Here is a 22612-nt window from a genome sequence, read left to right as displayed (position 1 = left end):
TCCAGGACCGTGTGGGAAAGACCTCTACTCCAGGAGAGCGTATCAGGAACAAGCTCTTAAAAGAGCTAAGTGATTAAAGCACAAGGGAGTATGCAGAGCATAGCAATCCCCAGTGTGATTATAGCAGTTCCCTCCAATAACGAGACGAGGCTACGTATTGAGGGTTAAGAAGATCTGTTTTACTTGGCACCAAAGGGCCTTATTTTATGCAGGTTTTCCCTACATAGGACCACCCACAGGGTTTTACAGAACAATCAATAACACACATACATTACAGAAAACAATCCCGCAATTATACATAAAATCCTCCCCTCAGCCTGTGATATAATTATGGTGCACAATGCTTAACATAATTATCACAGGCAGGAAAAATACAGTTTTTATACATGTACTATAACTTTAAAAATACACGTCCAATCTTCATAAATTACATATTCAGAATCAGCACACTTTAAACATAAACACTCCCAAAAATCAGACAAATCCATCCAGCAGATAAAAAGTTAGCTGGGAGTCCATTTTCCTGCCCAAAACAGTTCCAAAGATTTGGGCTGTGCGGTCGGTCTATTTTACACAGAAAAATGACTAAGTCCCATTCGAATGCACGAACGGGGCCGTTCGTGCATTTAGCTTAGTATAGCAGTGAGTTCAAACTGCCGAACGGGACTTAGTCTCTGCAGCTGAAAACGGAGTGTATGAGAAGGTAAGGGTCAGCGGTGTTCGAACTTCTGGAATAAAAGGGAATCATGACGTGTCACACATGTCATGTGTCCTTAAGGGGTTAAATGTGTAGCCGATTTCAGTTCCATGGATTTGGCTACACATACCGCTGACCTCGTTCGAATGAACAAAGATGTCCGGCGCCACGTGTTCGTTTGTCGAATGGCGGCCACTTCGACTACCTTGGCTGCATCCGAAGTGCCAATGTGCCCACAGATGGTTCTTAAAGGGCCATACATAGTCCAATAAAAGTCCATAAGCCCAAATGCTGGTACAATCACTCAGGGGCCATAGTCGCAGAGGAGGAGGCAGGCAAGCAGGCCTCTCCAGGACAAAGTGGCAAAGGGCATTTCGTCACAGGCATGATCTCCCTGAAGTAAACCCATGTTGTCTCTGATCTTGAAATCCATGTGATTTTAGATGTTCAACAATCCTTTCCCCACTACTGAAGTTAGGCTTACTGGCTTATAGTTGCCCCACTCCTCCTTACTACCTTTTGTTGTGAATGGGCACAACATTCGCTAACTTCCAGTGTTCTGGAAATACTCCTGTTAACAATAATTGAACAACCCCTTAGTGACCACGGACGTATCAGGTAAGTCCGGCAAAAAATGGTCGCTAACGACTTAAGACATACCTGATATGTCCGCATAAAATCGTGATCGCTTCCAGCCACTCTAACGGTATTGCAGCGATGCCTCGATGTCGAGGCATCCTGCAATACCTCCCCTGAGAGAAGTTTTTTGCATTTTTAACACATAACAGCACTTTCACTGATGATATCATTGTTGTGATAAGTTATACTGTTTTGAAACACTAATATTTGTGTTCAGCGAGTATAACAGTACCCCCCATGTACAGGTTTTATAGTGTACAAATAAGGCTTAATTATCCGTTTTTTCACATTTAAATTTGCCAGGTTGGTTATGTTGCCTTTGAGAGGGTATGGTACCCCAGGATTGAGAATTACCTCCATGATGGCATACCATTTGTAAAAGAAGACAACCCAAGGTATTGCAAATGGGGTATGTTTAGTCATTTTTAGTAGCCATATAGTCACAAACACTGGTCAAAGTTAGCATTCATAATAGTCACAAACACTGGCCAAAGTTAGCATTTAAGTTTGGTTGTGTGTTAAAAATGCAAAAAAAATAAGTGGCTACTAAAAAAGACTGCACATTCGGCCATAATGAATACCCTGGGTTGTCTACTTTAAAAAATATGTACATGTGAGGTGTGATTCAGAGATTTATGACAGATAACAGTGTTACAATGTCACTATTGATACATTTTAAAAATATATATTTTGAAACAGCAATATCCAACTTGTACTTATAGCCCTCTAACTTGCAAAAAAAGGCAAAGAACATGTTAACATTGGTGTGACAGATTGCCTGGCACCCCGACCGGGTACCTCCATCAGTCGATGCTCCTAGTGCTCACCCAGGCCACCAAGCACTCCACCCGACACCATCAACACCGCAGTCCCCACGTCCAGCGTTACAGCGCTGGGAACTCGCCGTCCTCCACCCACCCTGGACCCATGACCAGGATCCAGCATCCAGTGAACGAAGAGAGCGAAGCAGGAACAGCTCTTAAAAGAGCTAGTGATTATAAATCCCAGGGGAGTATAGTGATATAGCAATCCCCAGATACAGCCTTTTCCCCCACACATGAGATGAGACTCTATGTTGAGGGTAAAACAGGAACTCAATTTTAATGGAGGCACACTGGCCTTTTATGCAGGTTTCCCAACAAAGGTGACGCCCAGGTGGACCTTGTTGGGCACGGGGACACAAAGTGTACAAGCCAATAGAAACAATGTGACAATGAATGACACTCCCACATATAGTACACAAACCCTCCCCTCTGCCTGTGATATAATTAAAGGGACACTATAGTCACCTGAACAACTTTAGCTTAATGAAGCAGTTTTGGTGTATAGAACTTGCCCCTGCAGCCTCACTGCTCAATCCTCTGCCATTTAGGAGTTAAATCCCTTTGTTTATGAACCCTAGTCACACCTCCCTGCATGTGACTTGCACAGCCTTCCATAAACACTTCCTGTAAAGAGAGCCCTATTTAGACTTTCTTTATTCCAAGTTCTGTTTAATTAAGATGTTCTTATCCCCTGCTATGTTAATAGCTTGCTAGACCCTGCAAGAGCCTCCTGTATGTGATAAAAGTTCAATTTAGAGATTGAGATACAATTATTTAAGGTAAATTACATCTGTTTGAAAATGAAACCAGTTTTTTTTTCATGCAGGCTCTGTCAATCATAGCAAGGGGAGGTGTGGCTAGGGCTGCATAAACAGAAACAAAGTGATTTAACTCCTAAATGACAGTGAATTGAGCAGTGAAATTGCAGGGGAATGATCTATACACTAAAACTGCTTTATTTAGCTAAAGTAATTTAGGTGACTATAGTGTTCCTTTAACCCCTTAAGGACACATGACGTGTGTGACATGTCATGATTCCCTTTTATTCCAGAGGTTTGGTCCTTAAGGGGTTAAGGCAGATAATGCATTAACTTAATTATCCCCAGACAGAAAAAAAAAACCACATTTTTATAAAGTCCAATAAGTACCCCAAAACACAACACATCCCCTGATAGCCCCGATCTGGGTGAACAACATATCCAAAAATCACCCAGATCAGATCAGGGGTTCAGGAATTTCCTGAAAGTCATAGTTTTGACCGACCTTACACATGGCCCCATGCCCAAAACCGTTCCAGAGAATTAGGGCTAATGGTCAGTCTCTCTGTCTGGAGTACAAAAGTACATACTTCACATGAACAGAGCCTTTTAAAGTGTATTAGGCAAGGTATATTGCAGGGCCTACAGTCACAGGGTAGGAGGCAAGCAAACAGGCCCCTCCAAAAAACAGTGGTGAGGTCACTTCCACCACAATTGGGTATTTCTAACACAGGACAACATTTAGAAAGTATTTAGCACAGGTGTTTTTTTGGCGGTTGCAGATGCATAACAGATTTTGGGGGGTCAAAGTTAGAAAAAGTGTGTTTTAAAAAAAAAAAAATGTCATCATGTTTTATATTTTTTGTTATGGTAAATTATATGATATGATGAAAATAATGATATATGTAGAAAGACCATTTAATGGAGAGAAAAACCGTATATAATATATTAGGGTACAGTAAATGAGTAAGAGGAAAATTACGGCTAAACACAAACACAGCAGAAATTTAAAAACAGCCCTGGTCTGGTAAGAAAATGGAAAAAAATGGTCACTAAGGGGTTAAATAAATCCTTTAATGTTTTTGCTAGGCCTTTTTTCCTAACTGAGGTCCCTTTCCTTCATTTTCATCTGTAAATAATGAACAAAAATATTAATTGAGGCAGTCAGCTAGACCTTTATCCTCATCTACATACCTTCCTTCTTTTGTTTTTAATCTAACTAATCCTTGTTTTACTTTTCTTTTCTCATTTATGTATCTAAAAAAGGTTTTGTCCCCCTTTTTTACTGACTGTGCTATTTTCTCTTCTGTGTGTGATTTGGAAGCTCTTATAACTTGCTTAGCCTCTTTCTGCCTAATCTTATAGGTCATTCTGTCTTCCTCACTCTGGGTTTTTTTATAATTACTAAATGCTAACTTTTTGTTTTTTACTATTTTGGCCACATCTGCGGAGTACCACAGTGGTTTCTTGAATTTTTTGCTTTTACTGACAAGCCTAATGCAATTTTCTGTTGCCTTCAGTAGTGCAGCTTTTAAATAATCCCATTTATTTTGGACTCCATTTAAGTTGCTCCAGTCTGATAAAGACTCCTTTACACATATTCTAATTTTAGAAAAGTCTGTTTTTCTAAAGTCTAAAACTTTTGTTTTTGTGTGGTGTGACTCAGTCACTGTTCTTATATTAAACCACACTGACTGATGATCACTGGATCCTAAACTTTCACCTACAGTAATATCTGATACCAAATCTCCATTTGTTAACACTAAATCTAGTATGGCCTCTTTACGAGTTGGCTCCTCAACGACTTGTTTTAGAGACAATCCCAGTAGGGAGTTTAGAATATGTGTGATTCTGGCACAAGTAGCTATTTTGGTTTTCCAGTTCACATCAGGAAGATTAAAATCACCCATGACGATAACTTCCCCCTTCATTGTCATGTTAGCTGTTTCCTCAACTAGTAGATTATCTAACTCGTCTATTTATCTGGGGGCCTATAAATCACACCTACACGAGTTACTGCGTGATAATAAATCTCAGTAATGTGCTGTGTGTATGAATGTATTACAGAGCTCCACAGCAATAAAACTCACAGTAATCTGCAGTGTGTATGAATGCATTGCAAAGCTCCACAGCAATAAAACTCAATGTGCAGTGTGTATGAATGTATCACAGAGCTCCACAGCAATAAAACTTACAGTAATATGCAGTGTGTATGAATGTATCGCAAAGCGCCACGGTAATAAAACTCACAGTAATGTGCAGTGTGTATGAATGTATCACAGAGCTCCACAGCAATAAAACTCACAGTAATGTGCAGTGTGTATGAATGCATTGCAAAGCTCCACAGCAATAAAACTCAATGTGCAGTGTGTATGAATGTATCACAGAGCTCCACAGCAATAAAACTTACAGTAATATGCAGTGTGTATGAATGTATTGCAAAGCTCCACGGTAATAAAACTCACAGTAATGTGCAGTGTGTATGAATGTATCACAGAGCTCCACAGCAATAAAACTCACAGTAATGTGCAGTGTGTATGAATGCATTGCAAAGCTCCACAGCAATAAAACTCAATGTGCAGTGTGTATGAATGTATCACAGAGCTCCACAGCAATAAAACTTACAGTAATATGCAGTGTGTATGAATGTATTGCAAAGCTCCACGGTAATAAAACTCACAGTAATGTGCAGTGTGTATGAATGTATTACAAAGCTCCAGAGCAAAAAAACTCACAGTGATATGCAGTGTGTGTAAGGGTATCGCAGAACTCTACAGTAATAAAACTCACAGTAATGCGCAGTGTGTATGAATGTAACGCAGAGCACCATGGCAATAAAACTCTTAGTAATATGCAGTGTGTATGAATGTAACGCAGAGCACCACAGCAATAAAACTCTTAGTAATATGCAGTGTATGAGTGTATCACAGAGCTCCACAGCAATAAAACTCACAGTAATGTGCAGTGTGTATGAATGTATCGCAGAGCTCCACAGCAATAAAACTCACAGTAATGTGCAGTGTGTGAGTGTATCACACAGCTCTACAGCAATAAAACTCACAGTATTATGCAGTGTGTGTAAGTGTATCACAGAGCTCCACAGCAATAAAATTCTTAGTAATTTGCACTGTGTATGGATGTATCGCAGAGCTCCATAGTAATAAAACGCACAGTAATATGCAGTGTGTGAATGTATCGCAGAGCACCACAGTAATAAAACGCACAGTAATATGCAGTGTGTATGAATGTATCGCAGAGCACCACAGTAATAAAACTCACAGTGATATGCAGTGTGTGAGTGTATCACAGAGCTCCACAGCAATAAAACTCTTAGTAATATGCAGTGTGTATGAATGTATCGCAGAGATCCGCAGCAATAAAATTCACAGTAATATGCAGTGTGTGAGTGTATCACAGGGCTCCACAGTAATACAACTCACTGTAATATGCAGTGTGTGAGTGTATCACAGGGCTCCGCAGCAATAAAATTCACAGTAATATGCAGTGTGTGAGTGTATCACAGGGCTCTACGGTAATAAAACTCACAGTAATATGCAGTGTGTGAGTGTATCACAGGGCTCTACGGTAATAAAACTCACAGTAATATGCAGTGTGTGAGTGTATCACAGGGCTCCACAGCAATAAAACTCACAGTAATATGCAGTGTGTATGAATGTATCGCAGTAATAAAGCTCAACGTAATATGCAGTGTGTGAGTGTATCGCAGAGCACCACAGTAATAAAACTCACAGTGATATGCAGTGTGTGAGTGTATCACAGAGCTCCACAGCAATAAAACTCTTAGTAATATGCAGTGTGTGAGTGTATCGCAGAGCACCACAGTAATAAAACTCACAGTAATAAGCAGTGTGTGAGTGTATCACAGAGCTCCACAGCAATAAAACTCTTAGTAATATGCAGTGTGTATGAGTGTATTACAGAGCTCCACAGCAATAAAACTCACTGTAATATGCAGTGTGTGAGTGTATCACAGGGCTCCGCAGCAATACAACTCACAGTAATATTGTGGTGGAATCTCGGTAAAAATAAATTTAGTAGGCCGAGATTACCACGTGGCATGTGTACGTGCATATACTGGTGTATCGGTCGGTTGGTTGCACGTGGCAAAGATACAATCAGTAGTGTACGGAGCATGTGCGAGAATACCGGATGTAGTATTCCCCTCCTCCATTGTGCTGGGCAAGCCATGTGGTCAAACAGGAAGTTAGTTCTTGTTCGATTGATTGGGTAAGAGTATGTGTGGGTGGAGCTTATTATGGGAGGAGTTACATGCCTATATAAGGAACCTACACTATTGTCCGGGGCTCAGATCTTGTTGTATTTTGGTGACATTAGTCCCTCTGGGTCCCGTTCGGTGAATCGAATAAAGAATCTCTTCCTTCCTGAAGAAACCTGTGTCCATCTCTCTGTTCTTGGCTTCCGTCAGTTTCTCCGGTATCATTTGGTGCATTGGCCGGGAAGCTCATCGTTCAACGGTAGCTGAGAAGCAGAGGTGTGAGACGGTCTATCTTTGCCCACGTTCTCTACGGCTGCACCCCTGAACTTCTGCGTGGACCTCCCTTCGTCTCGGCGCCACTGGTCTGTTGTCCAGGAGATCATCGGCCTCTACGTAGTAAGTGCTGGGGTGTCCCCGTCGATGAGTGTGAACTCAGGTTCAGGAACGAGGAGGTAAGACGACTGCTGTTTTAGACGGCGGATCCACTAGGGGTATTGGATACCGATTGTGCGGTAGGCCCATAAGCGGTTATTTGGAATCTGCCCCCTCCAGTGGAGGGAAGGAGCGAAGGCGCATCACTCAATTAAACGCCCTGTAGTCAGCCCGTTTAATTTTGGTTTGGAGTCAGGCGGGGTTCTGGTGTAAATAGCCCTAGCCGGACACCGGTGTCTTGTCTAGACTAGCGTTCTAGGGTGTATATTTTGGTGTGTAAATTCGGTTCGCTAGATCTCAACCTATCTTGGCTAAGTGGGAAGGCGTGTAAATGTGGAACCCACTAGACTATTGATAGAGTAGATAGACTAAGAGGGTACTGTTGTAAATACTATAACTACTGTTTGTAAATATGATGTTACTGGGGTATGTTATAGACGGGTAATTCAGATATAGGGAATTATAGCGTGGGTGACCATATAGTTTCGCCAAAGGGCACAGTATTAGTTACTTAGTGACTGGTGTAACAGCTGTGTGTACCGGAATTCCCTGAGTGTTTGGTTGTGTGCGTTTCGCTTAGTAACTGTACCACGTGGTGCTGTTGCCGAGGGAACGTGTGTGACCGTTGGAAGAGTGTGTGTTTAGTTTCTGTTGGAGACGACGCTCCATTGTTAAGTATGGGCGCGTCAGATTCGACGATTTTGGATCCCTTAGGATGTATGATAAAAAACTTTAAAAAGGGATATACTGCATGTGATTTTGGGGTAAAGAGGTCTCCAACACGCCTGACTACTTTGTGTAGTAGGGAATGGCCTACTTTGGTTGCCGCATGGCCACCACGTGGCAGTTTGGATCCTAATCTGGTACAGCGTGTACACGTGGCTGTATCAGGTAGGCCTGAACTTTACACCCAGTTTCCATATATTGATTGTTGGAGGCAGGCCGTAAATGACTCGCCAAAATGGATCCGAGTATGCCACGAGGAACAATGTCGCCTCATGGTGGCCAGTACTCGCTTGTCCACTAAGGCCGTAATTACGCCCATTTTGGACACGCCCCCTGAGTCTGAGATCCCCATGCCGCCCCCTTACTCCTCCTCCAACGGAAGAGGAAGAGGAGGTGCTGTTGGAAACGCTCCTCCCCTTGCCCCGTTGTCCCCACCTACTCCCTCCTCTAGCTCAGAGCCAAGCCCCCTTGTTTCAAACTCTCCCCTTCCGATACCTACTTCTGTTAACTCTACCTACCCAGATTTGGCGCCATATCTAGTTTCCGGTCAGGCTCCTCCTAGCCCGGCCCGGAATATTTTACTCACCAACCTTCCCCTTAGTAAAGCTTCCCCATCCCCTTGTCTTACTACCCCTCGACCGGAACCCCTAACTGACACACCCCAACGAAGCCCCATACTAACCCGACAAATGACTGGTACCCTACAACCCCGACATTATCAGATGCCTCTTCGATTGACTCCTGGCCCGACACACATTAACGGTGACGGCCAGATACAATATGCTGATCCAGTCTTCGTCTATGTCCCTTTTACAACCACCAATCTCTTTAATTGGAAGACCCATAACTCCTCTTACACCGAAAAGCCTCAAGCCATGACGGATTTGTTTACCTGAATAGTCCAGACACACAATCCCACTTGGGCTGATTGCCAGCAATTATTAATGACATTGTTTAATAACGAGGAAAGGACTAGGATAAATCAAGCGGCAATTAAAGCGCTGGAAGAAGTGGCCCGTACACAAAATCAGGCCAACCCGGCAGCATGGGCCGCAGCCCATTATCCAAACACCGATCCAAATTGGAATGCCAATGGCGCAGACATGGTCCATTTAAAAGCTTACAGGGACGCTATTATTGCTGGCATGAAAGCTGGAGGAAAGAAGGCGATTAACATGTCTAAGACGGCTGAGGTATTACAGAAATGTGATGAATCGCCCAGTGTCTTTTATGACCGATTATTGGAGGCATACCGTTTGTATACCCCCTTTAATCCGGAGGCTCCTGAGAATTCCCAGATGGTTAACTCTGCCTTTGTCAGCCAAGCCTATGGAGATATAAAGCGCAAGCTACAAAAGTTAGAAGGGTTTGTAGGGATGTCCATAACCCAACTAATGGAGGTAGCAAACAAGGTATACATGAATAGGGAAACAGAGACAAAGAAGGAGGAAGAGCGTAAGATGCGTAGAAAGGCAGATATGCTAGCGGTAGCTATCGCAGGCGTAGATAGAAGGGAAAAGGAAGTGTATAGGGGAACGGATAAAGGCAAGTGATTTGTTGTCTAAATTACAAGCACAGATAACGTTTCTACCTAATGGAACAACATCTTTAAAGTTCAATGGACCTTCAGGTATAATGACAATATCTGTACCAAAGGAAGAAGAGTGGCGACTTTATACAGTGTTGACTAGCCAAAACCCTAAGAGTGATGAATCCTTGTTCAATATACCAGGAGTGTGGGCAGAGAACAACCCACCAGGACTTGCTCGCAATATTCCACCAATTCGAATTGAACTGAAACTTGGAGTTTATCCAGTGAGCTTAAGACAATACCACATCCCACAAAAGGCCAAGAAGAACATACAATCATATTTGGATAAGTTTATACGGTATGGTATCCTAAAATTCTGTACTTCCCCCTGGAACACCCCATTGTTGCCTGTTCAAAAGCCCGGTACAGATGAGTATCGCCCTGTGCAGGACTTGAGAGCAGTCAATGATGCGGTCGTAAGTATACACCCAGTTGTGCCCAATCCATATAACCTGCTTGCTTTAATTCCGGGCGGTGCTACCTATTTCACTGTCCTAGATCTCAAAGATGCCTTCTTTTGCCTTCGAATTGCTGCGAAAGGCAGTGTATCTTCGCATTCCAATGGGAAAATGCTGTAACGGGCTCGAAACGCCAGATGACTTGGACAAGACTGCCCCAAGAGTTTAAAAATTCACCTACCCTATTTGGATCAGCTTTAAGTCTTTCCCATCCAGAACCCTGATGTCCAGTACTATACGGACGGCAGTAGTTATGTGAAAGAAGGGATTCGCTATGCAGGATATGCAGTAACATTGTCAAAAGGAACATCGGCACAGAAGGCAGAATTAATTGCACTAACACAAACGTTACAATTGGCAGAAGGTTTAAGAGTGCACATCTACACGGACTCCAAGTATGCGTTTTTAACCACTCATGCCCACGGAGCTTTGTAAAAAGAAAGAGGATTATTGAATTCAGAGGGTAAAGAAATCAAGTACGCAGCTGAGATATTACAACTACTGGAAGCCGTGTGGGAACCGAAAGAAGTTGGTATCATACATTGTCGGGCGCATCTGAAAGGAGATGGTGATGTAACCAAAGGAAATCGGATGGCAGATAATGCAGCTAAGCGTGCCGCTGAATCAGGAAGACAGGAGTATGTGGAACATATAGCTGCTCTTATACCGACTCCACTGTCTCAATGGACTCCAGTTTATACAGCTCAAGAAGAAGAGTGGTTAAAGACTGAAACTGGGAAGTACCTGGAGAACAAATGGTATCAGTTAGAAGATGGAAGAATAGTTATTCCAGCATCACTAGCTGTAGAAATTGTCCAGAACTATCACAACGGGACACATTCTGGAAGAGATAGTATGGAAGAATCTCTCAAGAAACATTTCTACATAACAAGATTGTCCAACTTGACTCAAGATGTGTGATATGTGCCAAGAATAATGCAAGGCAAGGACCAGTGAAACCACCGGGAGTCCAGTATATGGGGGGACTCCCTATGTCCGATCTTCAAATAGACTATACGGTAATGCCTAAATCCGGTGGACATCGCTACCTACTAGTAGTTGTGTGTACCTACTCAGGTTGGGTAGAAGCATGTCCTACTCGTACAGAGAAACCAGGAGAAGTTATGCGATTCCTGTTGCGAGAAATAATACCTCGATATGGACTACCATGTTCTATAGGATCGGATAATGGTCCAGCCTTTGTTCACCAGTGCCTACAACAACTGACTCATATGCTTGGTATTAAGTGGAAGCTTCATACGGCATATAGACCTCAGAGCTCTGGGAAAGTAGAAAGGATGAACAGAACTATTAAGAACCAATTGGCAAAGATGTGTCAAGAGACTCAGCTTAAGTGGAATGTTCTTTTGCCCATAGCTCTGTTGCGTATTCGTAGTACACCTACCAGAAGGATGGGTCTCTCACCTTTTGAAATCATGTATGGGCGTCCACCTCCCATACTTGGTAACTTAAGGGGGGATTTGAGTCAGTTGGGAGAAGGAATTACCCGGCAGCAGGTTGTAGAGTTGGGTAAAACTACGGAGGAGGTACAGAAATGGGTACAAGATAGATTACCTATGAATATTTATCCCCCTGTTCATCGTTATCATCCAGGAGATCAAGTATGGATTAAAGAGTGGAACAGTGTACCGTTAGGGCCTAAGTGGAGGGGTCCTTATGTTGTTCTTTTGTCTACCCCTACAGCTATAAAGGTGGCTGAAGTGACTCCGTGGATTCATCACTCCAGGGTTAAACCAGCAGCAGTAGATTCTTGGCAAGCTACACCAGATCCAGAGAATCCCTGCAAGATCCGGTTAAAGCGTACGACCCAGCCGGAGTGACGAGGAGATATCGGGATTTCAAGTGTGTTTAAAGAGATCAGCAAGTGAGTGTTTTGACGGCCATAATAAAGCCTGACCACTTACCCACGTGACATAGCCAGGGTGTCTTTAAGGGACCTCTGTGAAGGGAAGAGAGGACCTGAAGAACTCCATTCCTTGCAGCCCTTACATCCTGGAAGCTGAGGTGCCATCGCACGGAAGAAGAATAAGGATGAAGACGTCGAAAGAAATGCTTTTGATAATGTATATTTTTGTGATTTTAATTATTCAGGAAGGTAGAGGTACCGACACACCTAGCTGTGAGGTTTGCATTAAGACTACTATAACAGGTAATCATATTTCCCAGACCCTTATTTGGCATTCACAATATGAGTGTAAAGGATATGTATCTAGGTGTAGATACTTAGGTATAGATTATAGTGTATGCCATTTAGGAGTAGGAGAACCTAAGTGCTTCAATCCAGAGTATCAACCCCGCACAATTTGGTTGACCCTCCGGAATGTTGACCCACAGGGGACCCTAATAAATAAAAACAGTATTAGAAACTGTACATTCTTCGGGTGTTCTGCTATTTGATGCATGTAAGGCGATATCAAGTGGTAGAAAACCGTGGAATGTATGCGGGGATCTTAAGTGGGAGAGAACGTATGGGTCCAATGATAAGTATATTTGTCCCAGTAGTAAAAACAAGTACGTAAATCCAAAATGCCCAGATAGGGATTATAATTATTGTCCATATTGGTCTTGTGTGGGGTGGGCAACTTGGGGACAGACAGTAGATAGGGATATGATTGTTACTAAGTTGCTTACCAAACCATATTGTAAGTCTATGGAGTGTAACCCAGTCCATATACTTATTAATAATCCTGAACAATTTATAGATAGGTTCGGAAACTTATTTGTGTTCCAGATATATGGGACGGGTTTGGATCCTGGGACAATATTATTTATAGGGATAGAGACCGATACCGTAGCATCCCAAACTCATCAGGTTTTCCATTTTTTTTATGAAGAGATGAGTGTAGAAAATAAGATCCCCCATAATGCTAAAAACCTGTTTATTGATCTAGCTGAGAGTATTGCTGGTAGTCTTAATGTGACCAACTGCTATGTGTGTGGAGGTACTAACATGGGAGACCAATGGCCCTGGGAAGCAAAGGAGGTAATGTATTCTGGTTCTGAGACAATTGAACAAATAATATCTTCTCAAGCCGATTATCAAATGAGTGTTAGAGGTAAATCTGAGTGGCGATTAAAGACCTCTATTATAGGTTATGTTTGCATAGCAAGGAAAGGAATAATGTTTAATACATCTGTAGGAGAATTGACTTGTCTAGGGCAAAAAGTTTATGATGATAATACAAAGAATACAACCGGGTGGTCGGCTTCAAATGTCTCAGAACCACCTAACCCGTTTGCAAGTTATACCAATTTAAAGGACGTGTGGTTTGATCTATCTATCACATCTAGTTGGAAAGCCCCGGCAAATTTGTACTGGATCTGTGGTAAGAAAGCCTATTCGGAGTTACCACAGGACTGGGAAGGGGCATGTGTGTTAGGTATGCTCAAACCATCCTTCTTCTTGTTGCCTATTGAAACAGGAGAGACTTTGGGAGTTAAAGTATATGATGTGAATCATAGGAAGAAAAGGGGACCCCTAGAGATAGGTACCTGGGAAGATAATGAATGGCCTCCCCAGCGTATTATAGATTATTATGGGCCAGCTACATGGGCAGAGGATGGTACTTTTGGATATAGAACCCCAATATATATGCTCCCATTATAAGGTTACAGGCGGTGGTTGAGATAATTACCAATGAGACATCGCAAGCGCTCAATCTCCTAGCGAAGCATAATACTAGGATGAGGACAGCCGTTTACCAAAATAGATTAGCTTTGGATTACCTATTGGCAGTAGAGGGAGGTGTATGTGGGAAGTTTAACCTAAGCAATTGCTGTCTTCAAATAGATGATGAAGGGCAAGCAATAGCTGAGCTTACTAGCCATATGGTTAAACTAGCGCATGTGCCTACTCAGGTATGGAAAGGGTATAATCCAAGTAGTTGGTTTGGTAATTGGTATGAGCAGTTTGGAGGACTTAAGGCATTGGTAGGTGGAGTCATGCTAATCTTAATGCTGTGTCTTCTCCTACCATGTCTTGTTCCTTTGGTAGTTAGGTCTGTGCAGGGCATTATAGAAAATATAGCAGAAAGAAAGGCTGCTGCACAGATAATGGCCATATATAGATATGAGGCTCTAAATCAGGGAGAACCAGTGCAGGAAGAGGAATGTTGAGGGATTCATGTCTTTAGGGAGTCGCAAAGTCTGGTCTGGTTCATGGCAACCTGAGGTATATGCAAACTATGGTTAAATGATGCCTCTGGAATTGTGAAAATATCAGAGGCATCAAAGGGGGGAATGTGGTGGAATCTCGGTAAAAATAAATTTAGTAGGCCGAGATTACCACGTGGCATGTGTACGTGCATATACTGGTGTATCGGTCAGTTGGTTGCACGTGGCAAAGATACAATCAGTAGTGTACGGAGCATGTGCGAGAATACCGGATGTAGTATTCCCCTCCTCCATTGTGCTGGGCAAGCCATGCGGTCAAACAGGAAGTTAGTTCTTGTTCGATTGATTGGGTAAGAGTATGTGTGGGTGGAGCTTATTATGGGAGGAGTTACATGCCTATATAAGGAACCTACACTATTGTCCGGGGCTCAGATCTTGTTGTATTTTGGTGACATTAGTCCCTCTGAGTCCCGTTCGGTGAATCGAATAAAGAATCTCTTCCTTCCTGAAGAAACCTGTGTCCATCTCTCTGTGCTTGGCTTCCGTCAGTTTCTCCGGTATCAATATGCAGTGTGTGAGTGTATCACAGGGCTCTACGGTAATAAAACTCACAGTAATATGCAGTGTGTGAGTGTATCACAGAGCTCCACAGCAATAAAACTCACAGTAATATGCAGTGTGTATGAATGTATCGCAGTAATAAAACTCACAGTAATATGCAGTGTGTGAGTGTATCACAGGGCTCTACAGTAATAAAACTCACAGTAATATGCAGTGTGTGAGTGTATCACAGGGCTCCACAGCAATAAAGCTCACAGTAATGTGCAGTGTGTATGAGTGTGTCACAGGGCTCCGCAGCAATAAAACTCACAGTAATATGCAGTGTGTGAGTGTATCACAGGGCTCCACAGTAATAAAACTCACAGTAATGTGCAGTGTGTATGAGTGTATCACAGGGCTCCGCAGCAATAAAGCTCACAGTAATGTGCAGTGTGGGTGAATGTATCACAGGGCTCCGCAGCAATAAAACTCACAGTAATATGCAGTGTGTATGAATGTATCGCAGTAATAAAACTCACAGTAATCTGCAGTGTGTGTGTATCACAGGGCTCTACGGTAATAAAACTCACAGTAATATGCAGTGTGGGTGAGTGTATCACAGAGCTCCACAGCAATAAAACTCACAGTAATCTGCAGTGTGTGAGTGTATCACAGAGCTCCACAGCAATAAAACTCACAGTAATCTGCAGTGTGTGAGTGTATCACAGGGCTCTACGGTAATAAAACTAAGTTATGCACAGTGTGTTTGAACTTTACTGAGATTTATTGCTGTACAGCTCTGTGATTGATTCAGACACACTGTACAGAATATTCTTTACCTAGATACACAGCAGAATACAGGTGCTAGACATCCATAAATATGCACGAGGTTTTGGAACCTACCATCAGAGACTTTGCGGTCACAGTTCAGCAGATCGCGGCAGATTCGAGCTGGGTTGTCTCGTGTCCCAGGTGGATTTTTAATACTGTGCATTAAGTCAGTCAGGTAGTGAAGAGTTTTAAAAATCTCCGTGCTGAAGTCTAGTATTGTTAGTTGTGTATTTTGGTAATTCTTCCCCATTAGTAAGAAAGTTACAAGAAACATGCAGACAGTACAGACAGGCAATAGGTAGCCCCCAAACCACAATGATGTTTAATTAGTACAATGCATTGTTATAAAATGATATATCACATTGTATTCATTCCATGCAAGAGAGAAAAACAAACAAACAAGCAAAGAAAAAAAAAAGACATTAGTATTTTATTTTCACAATATTTTTGTACAATGTAGTAAATATGGATCATTTAAATACAGAGTAATAAACATAACAAATTAGAATACACCAAGTACCACATGCTGTAGTGTTTATGGTCATTGGCAGTATAACAGTGTTGGGCACTAGGTCAAACCTCTGAGATCCGTGGTGTTAGTGTCCCCTGGACAGCGAAGTGATAAGTGGTGTGTTATTCAGCCATCAAACACAGAGCCGCAATGTTGCAGCACTAAACATGTCCCTCTCAAGAAAGCTTGAGAAAGACACATTTTATGTCAAAAAGACTAATAACCACCATTTACCACTGGTCTGAGGTTTTCTTCTAGCTGTGCTAGTTATGGTGCCAATAGAGTCCTGGGGCAGTAAAACCATGTAAGAATACTCGAAGATCCTGCAAGGAGCTTTTATTATCTCCCCTGCAGGGTGTTCTCAGCCAATGTGCTCCTCACTACACTGTAAGATTAGCTTTCAAACCATTGTCAAACTCTGGGGGTGGGTGCCAGAATATCTACAGTTGTACTGGTTATGGTACTTGGAGTGGTCCTTACACCACGTAAACATGGAATAAAAATACATAATACTGCCCATTTTACTGATTAAACAGAATGTTGCAATGTGTTAACTAACCACAAAATTTCTGACGTGGCCGAGTAAAACTTTTTTCTCAAATCTGTTAATCTGGCCTGAATTTGGGTATTTGTCAATCGTCTGCAATTTACAATCACCAACAACAAAATGGAAAACCTTGTGCACTGGTCTGTGTAAGTACTTTACTAAAACTCTCAATGTCATTAAGTTGAACTGAAGCTTAAACATACATGAATTCCCGTGATTTTAGGAAGCACCTCTAGAGGCCGTAGGGTCTCATACCAGAGATGTTACTAGGCAGCAACGTATACACTGCCGTTGGCATTGCTTGCATTGAAAATCCTGCAGAGACAGGCTATAGGCACCAGAACCATTACATTAAGTTGTAGTGGTAGGTATGACTATATTGTCCCTTCAAGAATTTTATTTTTTCATTGGAAAATAAAGTTAAAGAACCCCCCAAAAATTAACACACAGATACACAGGGTCAAATAGTGACACACATGGAGATACGCAGACACACAGATTTACAGACAGACACACATTCACATACACACATACAGATACACATACAGGTAGATACACAGACACACAAACATACACATTTAAAAGTACATTTTGTTAGCCACCCTCCTATTCCTACATTTTAGGTGCAGTAGGGTGGCTTCCCTGGGGTCCAGTGGCAGATGCTGTTGGGAGTCAGAGGCTCTCTCCTGCATAACTCTCGGTGTTAGCTGGGAGGTTGTAAGAGGGCTGTCACTTCCTCCCAACGCTGACATCATTAGAGGGGCCCGGTCGCGCTATTTAAGGGCCACAGTACAGTCCAGGCCCCTGAGGACACAATGCCATCAGATGGCCCCAATCGGCATGCGATTCTGCAAGAAATTATTGTGGGCAGAGTGCAAATGGGGCCGCTGCTTTGGGCCCCCAGGAGTAACTGGGCCCAGGGCAGCTGCTCTGTTCGCCCGCATTAAAGACAGCCCTGTACATAGGCATTCCATAAAATTACAAAAATAACATAATTTTAATTGGATTTTCAATTCTCATATTTACGAAAAACAAATGCAAATGGAAACCAGATCTGGTACCCTGGAATCTGTTAAACAAATTAACTTTGTTTTTGCAAGGGTTAAGTTATATGCCAAGACCTGCTAGTCACCCACCACCAAGGGTTAATATGAACCCCATCTCACTATTGTTACTTCCTCTGTTATACCCCCACCAGTTATGCTGTGGGTTGGGGCTGCTTAACCAATAATACCCCAGCAGTGCTTGGGTTAAGAAAACTAACGACTGACTGGGCACCAATTTCAGAGGAGGACAACGGCATGTCCACAATATCTCTTTTAGCTGTATATATGTTTCCCCCACCTGCTTCCCATGAGTGGGGCTGGGGAGGACTACCCGCGTTGCCAACATTTAACCCCCACAAAATAAGCCTCCCTATAATTCATTGTTTGATCAATGTCTGAATTTAGCTGCATTCAGTTTTTGGATAGGCTTGAGATGGCCATAAAAAGAGTTTTGTCTACATATTATCGCTCGGAGTCAGATGTAAAAGCCTCTTTATTGAAGATTCAGAGCAGACAGAAAGTAAACCCATTCCATTCTCCACTAAGTCTCCTTAAAGGACCAGAACATCGGGGGCGTGGCCAACCTTCGAACCGATAGGACGCATGGAGTAAGACCTCCTGGTCCCATCTTACTATAACAGCGTCATAAAGCAAGGCCCTGGGGAGATAGCGCAGCTAAGCGGACAAGGGCACATGTAGGAGTGTGGGGATAGATGCATGGGATTGGTTGGGAAGAATCTGTGGGTGGGGTTATGTTCTGTGTAAGACAGTGTGGGGGAGGTCTTACCTCAGTGCCACTTGGGATTCGGGCCAGCAAACAGCTTCCCTCCCGCCCACCCTATACTATATTTTGTCGCAGCTAGCCGGGGGTATGTCCTTGCCAATTGAGTTTGAGGTTACGTTTAAGTAGATGGAATGAGATGAACAAGTTTTTTAAGGTCTCAAACCTCCCCTGCTCTAAAGGTTTAACTTTAGGTTGCCTGAGGTCTCGTGCCCATCGAGCGTGGATAAGGTCGGCTGATGGCAGGCATTGGAAGGATTTTTTATGACGAGGGGGGAGGTGAGAGGGAGTGGTGATTAGGAACCACTCCATGTTTTTATTGGCAAGGACGGTTGGGTCACTGTATAACACTATGGGTGGAGTTATATATGTATATATGTTAATTTATGCTTATTTATGTCTAACGTTTTGGTTACAGAAAAGAAGAGATTTAATAAATAAAGTTATGGATGTGTTATGCAGTAATTTAGTTGTGATAATAAATGCTGTGGCCTGTTTCATCCATACTAAGTGGTCTGTCGTTATTGGGGGGTTTAATGGGGTTAGATTTTGTTCTAGGCTGCATCGCGATTCCCCACTACGTACATACAAGTATTTCACCAGAATTTCAGCCCAGATGGACAGGATATCACTGTTATTCACTGTCCCAGCATGGTATCATCAAAACAGATTAAATTAACGAATCCGATCCGGCAATCTAAAAAAAAGTGCCAAAAGGCTCTACAAGATGGTGACATAGAAACATAGAATGTGACGGCAGATAAGAACCATTCGGCCCATCTAGTCTGCCCAATTTTCTAAATACTTTCATTAGTCCCTGGCCTTATCTTACAGTTAGGATAGCCTTATGCCTATCCCACGCATGCTCCTTAACTGTGTTAACCTCTACCACTTCAGCTGGAAGCCTATTCCATGCATCCACTACCCTCTCAGTAAAGTAATACTTCCTGATATTATTTTTAAACCTTTGCCCCTCTAATTTAAGACTCTGTCCTCTTGTTGTGGTAGTTTTTCCTTCTTTTAAATATAGTCTCCTCCTTTACTGTGTTGATTCCCTTTATGTATGTAAATGTTTCTATCATATCCCCCCTGTCTCGTCTTTCCTCCAAGCTATACATGTTAAGATCCTTTAACCTTTCCTGGTAAGTTTTATCCTGCAATCCATGAACCAGTTTAGTAGCCCTTCTTTGAACTCTCTCTAAGGTATCAATATCCTTCTGAAGATACGGTCTCCAGTACTGCGTACAATACTCCAAGTGAGGTCTCACCAGTGTTCTGTACAATGGCATGAGCACTTCCCTCTTTCTACTGCTAATACCTCTCCCTATATAACCAAGCATTCTGCTAGCATTTCCTGCTGCTCTATTACATTGTCTGCCTACCTTTAAGTCCTCAGAAATAATCACCCCTAAATCCCTTTCCTCAGATGTTGAGTGTAACGGAACTCGCCGTACTCCGACCGAGTAGCTTCCGTTGATGGACGCTTCCTAGCTTGCGCCGAGGACCACAAGCACCGCACCAGACAACACAACCACTTTAGACTCCACAACGGCCGTAGCTTAACTGGAGTCTCGCCGTCTTCCGTCCACCCTGGATCAGCTTCTGTCCTTCAGGACCGTGTGGGGAAGACCTCTCCTCCAGGAGAGCGTATCAGGAACAAGCTCTTAAAAGAGCTAAGTGATTAAAGCTCAAGGGAGTATGCAGAGCATAACAATCCCCAGTGTGAATATAGCTTTCCCATCCAATCACGAGACAAGACTACGTGTTGAGGGTCAAGAAGAACTGTGTTTAATTAGCACCAAAGGGCCTTCTTTTATGGAGGTCTTACACATACAGGACCGCCCACAGGGTTTTTCAGAAGAACCAATAGAAACATTACAACACGTACAATAAAGTAAACCACTCCCAGCAGAAATCCCCCCCTCTGCCTGTGATACAATTATCTCAAGACAATAGACTAACTTAATTATCACAGGCAGAAAATACAGTTTTTACACAATTCTTATAACTTTAAAAGTATGCATGCAATATTAATACAAGTTACATATTTGGAATCAGCGTCCTTTAAATATAAATATACTCAAATATCATAAAATCCATCCAGTAGATCAAAAGTTAGCTGGGAGTCCTTTATGACTGACTGCTAGCACATTTTCATGCCCAAAACAGTTCCATGGATTTGGGCTGTGCGGTCGGTCTATTTTACACTGAAAAGCGTTCGAATGGGACTTAGTCTCCAGACGCAGTGTGGAAGTGGAGAAGAAGGTACGGGTCAGCGGTGTTCGTGCAATTGGGTAGCCGAAAACAGTTCCATAGATTTAGCTGCACCGCGTTCGAATGAGTTAAAATAGCCGCTGCCACGTGTTCGTTTGTCGAATGGCGGCCTCTTCGACTACTTCGGCACTTCGGCTGTATCCGAAGTGCCAATTTAAAGTTGCAACACTGCTCCAAAGTAATTAAAGGGCCAGAAACAGCATTATAAAAATCCATTGTTACAAGAATCCTCCAAACTGTTATAGAAGTAACCCCTTTTTGTTCATTCAATACTCTGTTCTGTATCCAGACTGTACGAACCCATTCCACGAACGGTTATCTCTACGCATTTGTGTATACGAACGACGGACCACCCAGCTCTTGGTGTGTGCCGCCACTTAACCCTGGTCACCTTTGAAAGTACCGAACAACCGACCACCCTACGAGCGGCGCGTGCCTCTAATTAACCACCAAAGGTTAACCACGGCCTACTTGATGGTCGCAGGGCATCCACGTCCGTGTACATTTCGCAGTACTGAAAACTACCGAAAGACTCATGAACGAGGACCACCTACATCCTGGCGTGTGGCCTCAATTAGAATGTTGATTTTGCGGTTAACCAGAGGTTAAGTACTCCCTTCCAGGCGGTCTCCGTTCGTTTCCCGAACGGCTGGGACAACCATACTGAGAGCGGGGGTTCATGCAAATATGTAGCCGACACTCGCTCCATGAGTTTTAGGTCGAGGTCCCGCTGTCCATTGACCGACCTTAAAACATGGCCGCCATCACAAGTTCGGGATAAAAGCAACGAATGAGACTTTGTATTACAGAAACCATCTGTTCTGTTCGTGGATCTGAGCGCAATTCGTATACCTGATGCGCTCAGATCTGAGCTACCGAATGAAAAGTCGAACGAGCTGTATTCTCATCAAAATGTTGAAGTTATATATTTTTATGCTGTTTTCTATGACAAAATAAAGCATGGCATTTTGGGCGCTTGGAGATAACTAGATTGTATAACTGTTGGACTCATTATCTCCAAGCTGGGCATGTACTATTTTGAATGATACAGTGTAATGTGATTGGTCGAATCCTTGTGTTGTACCTGTATTCCATCAGGTCCAGAGGGGACTGTCTTTGGACCTGGGGACTTGCATAAATTGACATGCCTGTGTGCCATTAAAGCCAGTTCGTTTTACCCTCAACTCGCAGCCTCGACTCGTGTTGTAGGGAACCGGGAATCCTAGCTTTATTATAGCTAGTGGGATATTCTACACTTACAGGTTTCTACCGATTGAAGCATCGTTGGACTCTCCAACTTCGGGAAACAGGACATCCAAGCGATCCAACCTCCTGCTAGACCGGAGGCAATCATAACATCCATTATGCCCAAATCAGTTCCCAGGGGCCATAGTCACATGGCAGGAGGCTGGCAATCAGTCCTCTCCAATGCCCAGTGGCAAATGGCAGTTTGTCACATTGAGGTTAGGACTCTATCAAATATTCTGTACTCTGCCTTTGGGTTTTTACGTCCAAGATGCATTATCTTGCACTTATCCACATTAAAATGTCAGTTGCCACAATTCTGACCATTTTTCTAGTTTACC

General features: G+C 42.9%; 1 protein-coding gene across 4 annotated transcripts in view; it reads right to left on the bottom strand.

Annotated features, from left to right (window-relative positions):
- The window catches only part of COL24A1 (collagen type XXIV alpha 1 chain), an 808926-nt gene that overhangs the window by 39362 nt on the left and 746952 nt on the right, over positions 1 to 22612 (bottom strand). For all 4 annotated transcript variants that reach the window (XM_063427613.1, XM_063427615.1, XM_063427616.1 and 1 more), the window contains one exon: positions 15940 to 16108. In XM_063427613.1, the coding sequence (XP_063283683.1) occupies positions 15940 to 16108 (169 nt within the window). The remainder of the gene's footprint in view (positions 1 to 15939; positions 16109 to 22612) is intronic.

Source organism: Pelobates fuscus, chromosome 7 (assembly GCF_036172605.1).
Source record: "Pelobates fuscus isolate aPelFus1 chromosome 7, aPelFus1.pri, whole genome shotgun sequence".
NCBI lineage: Eukaryota > Metazoa > Chordata > Amphibia > Anura > Pelobatidae > Pelobates > Pelobates fuscus.
This window is presented reverse-complemented; position numbering and strand designations above follow the sequence as displayed.